Source organism: Pholis gunnellus (genome assembly GCF_910591455.1).
Source record: "Pholis gunnellus genome assembly, chromosome: 3".
Lineage (NCBI taxonomy): Eukaryota > Metazoa > Chordata > Actinopteri > Perciformes > Pholidae > Pholis > Pholis gunnellus.
Genome location: NC_136529.1, coordinates 16,798,151 through 16,804,577, shown reverse-complemented (window position 1 = coordinate 16,804,577; position 6,427 = coordinate 16,798,151). Strand labels below are relative to the sequence as shown.

The 6,427-nt window shown below is 40.9% G+C and overlaps 1 protein-coding gene across 1 annotated transcript; it reads left to right on the top strand.

The window, feature by feature from the left end:
• Positions 1 to 206: 206 nt before the first annotated feature.
• On the top strand, positions 207 to 2,836 carry faim2b (Fas apoptotic inhibitory molecule 2b; the record flags this gene model as incomplete). The annotated part of the gene is made up of 12 exons (XM_079184037.1): positions 207 to 221; positions 782 to 830; positions 1,153 to 1,220; positions 1,311 to 1,375; positions 1,469 to 1,522; positions 1,605 to 1,655; positions 1,756 to 1,795; positions 1,889 to 1,926; positions 2,041 to 2,128; positions 2,237 to 2,332; positions 2,540 to 2,593; positions 2,687 to 2,836. The coding sequence occupies 12 exons, from the start codon at positions 207 to 209 to the stop codon at positions 2,834 to 2,836; spliced, it is 768 nt and encodes a 255-aa protein (XP_079040163.1).
• Between the last annotated feature and the right edge of the window lie 3,591 nt (positions 2,837 to 6,427).

Below are 6,427 nucleotides of genomic sequence, written 5' to 3'. Positions count from 1 at the left end.
TGTAATCCGCACACTGGAAACAAATTCAGAGCAACAACTAATCTACAAACAACCTTTTATGGTTGCAGCTCGCAGTGTTTTGGACCACACAAACCCTATTAAACTGAGATTCTCCCATATTTGGGATTTGAAAGACAAGAAAACTATTTTACTCGTGACTAATCTTCCTCATCATCAGCAACTCAAAGGTGTAAAAGGGAAAAATCATGAAGAAGGGAAAGGTATGTTTTTAACTTTCTGGCTTTAAAGGTATACTACAGCTTTGTAATACACACATATATGTATATATATATATATATATATATATATACATATAGTGATTGTTTACAAAGAACAATTACATTTTAATGCAATTTTTTAAGTTTGTTTGGCACAAATTATAAAGTCGTGGCTTTGAGTCAGGATAGTGGAGATATGATTCGTCTGTTTCAACCAAATAACGACGTACTGTGTGTGAAAGAGCTCATATGAAGAGCTGGTTGGTTCCTCTGGGCTCTGTACTTACACTATAGTGTTATCTATGCCGGCTACGGAAACATGGAGGACCATCACATCCATCCTAAGCCTTTGAACTGGAGGCTGTTTTGTGGACAAATCCGTGAGAGAAAATTGTGTTCTAGACCGAAGTTAAACAATAAGGTGAAAGCAAAGTCAGCACTGTGCTGGTTTGTGAGAGTACACACATTTATTTTGAACTGCACAGTGAATGCAAAGACCGTTATGCTTATCATGCATCTGATTAAAAATTGTAATGAACCTAAAAAGTGCATTTCCACACCAGCAGGTGGGTGATGATAATGAGCCCCCCAGCTATCAGGAGGCGACTGCAGGTAAAAACTGATCTCTCCACTCACGTCCGCCACCTACTACATACAGTATATGCATGTTGGAGTCAAAGTATTCTGCTTTTATTATGAGTATATTTATTGTTTCATTTCCAATTTGTAATCTTGACTATTTAACCCTGACAACATTGCACGTGCTCAAGTTTAAAAGTTGTGAGAAGTTAGTAGAAGTAGAAGTCAAACCTGCCTTCTGCAGAGGGACTTAAATATGTCCGACTAATGCTGCAGCATCATTTTAAGGAACCGCATGTGAATACTTGTTACAGAGATAAACCCTCCCATGTCTCCTCCCTACCTCGTCCTTCAGGCTATGGGGAGATGGAGGCCCAGTTTGAGTGGGACGACAAGAACATCCGGCGGACCTTCATCAGGAAGGTAAACGTGTGACACCAGTGACACCGGCACAGAACCAACATCACAGCTACGCCTCCATTGCTCTGATACTATGTGCGTGTCTTCCTGCAGGTCTACGCCATTCTCATGGTTCAGCTGCTCGTGACCGTGGCAATTGTTGCTCTCTTCTCATTTTGGTAACGACTCTTTCTGTGACTCAAACGTTTTTACTTTCCACCACTTTGACTAATATATGAATTGAGCCCATTTATTTCTTTTGGTCTCTACAGTGCACCCGTGAGGTTTTTCATCCAGACTCATCCAAGCTTGTACATGGCGTCTTAGTGAGTGAAAACACAGCTCACATTATAGTCTTCTCTATGACTTTATTTACTAAGCTTCATCATCTTCCCCTTTTTCTGACAGTCTTGTTTTCTTTGCCACCTACATCGCTCTGTCCTGCTGTGGAGAGCTGAGGTAACGTGTCTTTGCAACGTACCTGACAACCCAAATATCCGTTAAAGCGCACACATAACGTTAATGAAAGTGGCTTTTCTTTTTTTTCCTACCTAAACAGGAGGCAGTTTCCTTGGAATATCATTTTGTTAGTTCTCTTTGTGAGTATTCCTTATCATTGAAAACAGAAGATGTTCTTCTTTACGCACACGCTCAACATAACTGTGGTAGTAATCTTCACTTTTTCCCCTCAGACTTTGAGCATGGCCTTCATGATGGGGTTCGTGTCGAGGTAAATATTGTCGATGTCGGCGTGTGTGTGTACGTTTACGTGGGTGTCTAAGACGTTAAGAGTACAACTCATCCGAGGCTTTCCAGAGTAAAACGACTCCTTCTCTTCCTCCAGCTTTTACAACACCAAATCAGTAGTTCTGTGTCTGGGGATCACATCTCTGGTGTGTCTTTCCGTCACCATCTTCAGCTTCCAGACTAAGGTGAGAAGCAACTGCCTCAACTACACTTCAAACTGCTGTCAAGACGACCCAACAGGCGAAATAAATCCATCATCCGTTTATTCTCTCTCGCTCTCTCACCTGCTGCAGATTGACGTCACGTCCTGTCAGGGAGTGCTGTTCTCCCTGTGCATGGTCATGCTTCTCTGTGCCATCACCTTCTCCATCGTCGTCCCTTTTGGATACGTAAGTTCACGCGCGCCTTTCGGGAGGAAGTCTGACACAGCTGTGATTTGTGATGAGTTAAACACCAGTTTGCAGGTCCTGCTGGCTGTATGTGAGCGTTGCTGAGAAGGGATTAGCCTCACAGATAATCTGCTCTGTTTTTCTTAAATTAGCATCCGGCTGTCCTTCTTAACGGTGTTTTGTAACGCTTTTATTTTGCACCCGCAGGTTCCCTGGTTACATGCCCTCTATGCCGTGCTCGGAGCCATCGTTTTTACTCTGGTGAGAATCGCGTTATGAAAACCTCATTATTGTTGTTGTTTTTTTTACTATTACTGATCTACTCTCCTTGTTTTCTCCATCTTTATGCCACAGTTCCTAGCCTTCGACACCCAGTTGTTGTTAGGAAACAAGCGCTACACGATAAGTCCGGAGGAATACGTTTTTGCCACGCTCAGCCTCTACCTGGACATCATCTACCTGTTCAGCTTCCTGCTCCAGATCATGGGAGGAGGCCGCGAGTAAAGCATTTCTCCTCCTCATATATATATGTCTCTCAGCTCAATCATGTCCATACAATCCTGCTGCTTTTGTCTCTTTGCCCTGACATACACCTGGTAGCTCACTTAAGTCCACTGTGCTCTGGCTATTCCTGTGATGTTGTATCGCTCCGGGGTCTACTGTGACCACACCATCCACCATTTAAACAGTCATTAGGCTCATAAGTAGACAGCACATCAAAAACAGAGTTGAGTGTGATCGGTTTGTATGTTTATTCGTCGTTGGGCCAGAAAAGAAGCTTCAACTAATCTGCACTTTTAGGTTGAGTTTGCTTTAATAACTGTTTCACAAGCTATGTACAGTAGATACAGATTGTTTTTATACTGCTTATAATGCTTTTAATGCACATTATCATAGATGAGAAGTTTGAAGATTTACTGTACGTGTCTATGATATTTCTGTACATTTTAGCACGGGTGAGGAAAACACTGTTTGAGTGAAACCTGAAGGATTTCAACTTTTAAAGCTAAGATGCAACACCAACCTCAAAGGGAAAATATGTGTGTGTGTGTGTGTGTGTGTGTGTGTGTGTGTGTGTGTGTGTGTGTGTGCGTGTGGCATCAGATATACTTTAACAACATACTTTAGTTACTAGACATCAGTTGCAATTTCTATTGTAACTCTAATGTGGCCTTTGTGGTGTGATAGAGAATAATGTAAACAGGTTGATGATGAGAACATGTTCTAACTGTACAGTGACCAAAACACATTACGTGCTGATATTGTTTTTCTAAGAACAATGAGCTGTGTCCGTTTGATTCTGGAAATATTTAAATAAAAGTGACACATGAAAGGTTCTGTGTCTTAAATGTGTAAGATGATGAACGGTGGTAATTATGATTAAGTGTAATTATAGGATTTACGGATCTATTATTTCCTGCGGCTCAAGTAACGGCTGCACACTGCTCCACGCCACAGCTGCATCCACAGTGAAACAGTAATACAAAAGCCATACTTCCAAATATCAAATATATGTTCTTTACCAAGTAACCTGAATCCTCATACACAGCCCTGCAACAATCCCTGATACTATACTTCTACCATCTACTCCTCTAGTACAATGTAGTAACTACTGTCACCCTCCACACACATCTCTAATCATCACGCTGACATCTAACCTACTAGGCGCTGATGAATCATCGTAGAGCTTCATCGATCACTGCTGCAACACATAACTTCGCTGAGGATTGGATCGCAGCCTTCACCCAGCGTGGACGGGATGACGGAGAAGTGTTACAAACACTCAGCTCCACTGCCTCAGTAAATGTGGAAAGCTCGTGTCATCATGGACTGCAGTCCAGACTGTCCTCCAGCCTGTGTGCAAATATGTATTGTGATGTCAGTTTGTAGGATATAAATATATTTATATATAGCTCCAGGATATTTTGGTGGCTTTTTTATTAGGAGAAAGGAAAATGTGTGTATCGCAATAACATATGAAGATATGAAGAAAGGAACATGTTATGGTTGTCCTAAAAAGTTATTATTCAAATGTTCCTCCAAAACTGGACAAAGAGGTGACTTGCCAACATCAACTGCTTACATCAACCATCATCTTTAAACACACACACACACACACACACACACACACACACACACACACACACACACACACACACACACACACACACCAATGGTCACAGCTCCTCTGGATGTATATATATTAATACTAAAACTATTGTTTAAAGAGGTAGAACTACTTGATCTGCGTTCACAAATAACTACAGACCAAACAAACGTGCACAGAAACACTCAACCTTATTATTTCCACTTACGTTCTGTCAAGAATTCATGCAACTTGCCAAGAAAAATCCCACATATGATTTTGTGTCTGGTGCAAACACACCTCACACATCAAACACATAAAGTTAGGTGTCTCCACAAAGGCAAACTTTAACAGCACCTGCACTGTGATTAATAAATTACTTTAAAATGTGATCCATGCACACTGGTAAACACTGCATCATCGTGTAGTAGGCTCAATCTGTTGGTGACTTTCTTTGATAAATCATAACAATTTATCAAATCTAAATGACTGTAAAGTTACAGTACCTGCCACCTGTACCCCCTTCAGGCTAGCATTAGCCTTCTAATTAAATTAGCCCAAAGAAAAGGAGACAACAAGCAAGCTGTCTTACCTTAAAACGTCGTGTATCTGGTCTTCCTCTCACAACTTGGAGAAGGAGTGCTCACAGTTGTACACAAGTGAGTTGCTTGTTTCTTTAGGGGGCAGCTGTCACATTAGCAGGATTAGCTTAGCAGTTATTGTAATGCTAACTTTCTCACACTGTCTCGCTGTTTTCTTCACCCGATTTGGCCACAAAAGCTGTGCTTTCGCCGTCTTCTTTGGTATTCTTGCTATAGTTGTTTGTTACTTAAGTGTCTTTTCTTTTTTTTCTGAGAAAGTTTTAAAGTTTCCCTCAGCCTTGGTGATGGTTAATCAGTCATTAACCGGTACGAGCACAGTGTTCATTACGCCACGTTTGTGCAGCAGCGCCCCCGTGTGGCGGGGGAGAGCTACACACAGAACGGCACAATAATATCATGTGAGAGCTGAAGTCTTTAGTTTTCTGCATTAAGTATCAGGACAGCTCCTTTTGAACCTTATCTGAATAGTCACTATTTTTACACCGAAGTGCAAATATACAATAATAAAACCATGACAGATGCATGTCATCATCATAGCTTGTGTAGTTTAATCATTTAAGTATCAATACATCCTGAGCAGAGATCAATATTTCAATCATTCCTCACGACAAGATAATCTATTGAGTGAATTAATGCAAACTTTGAAGAACAGGGCAGAGTACAGTGTGAAAATGACAACACTATTGTTCAGAAATGTTGAAATGCATCCTTACTTTTATCCATTTATTGTATTTATGTACGTGTTGCTCCTACTGGACCGGGAGTCGGTATCATCCCCAGTGCAGTGACCAGCTTTGATAGATTACAGCATGTGAGCGGACACGTGCCTCTCTGTCACATACTTGAGAATGAGCACTCATCTGTAGTGTCAAGTAAAATGAAGTATGCATAACAAGCTATGTTAGCAAAAGCCTCATGAAAGATTGTAACTCCTGCTTCAAAGTGCTCAGGACAGGCAAAGGCTCAACATGTAGCAGCTTAAAAAAAAGGGTAAAAGTGGTACAAAATAAAAATGTATGCAATAAAGCACAAAAAAGTGTCACATTAGCAAGTGGAAATTCGGTTATCCATTATGAATCATACACTGACATTTTCTGATCAAAGTAAAAGAAGTGTGACTATACAAAAATATTTTGGATTCAATTTCAAATGCCTGATCGTTAAAACGTAAAGGTACAGTGTGTAGCATTTAGGGGGATCTATTGGCAGAAAAGTAAAATAATATGATTAAGTATGTTGTGTTTGGATTATACTGTTTACTTCTACAGCAGGTCCTCTTCACGGAGCCGGACGCCATAGTGGCCCAGAACGGACAAACCAAACACTGCCGATAGAGTCATCCGTGTTTTCGCTTCGGCCACTGTAGTTCTTGTACTGGTTAAAATGTGCAGACGTGTTTGCAGTATT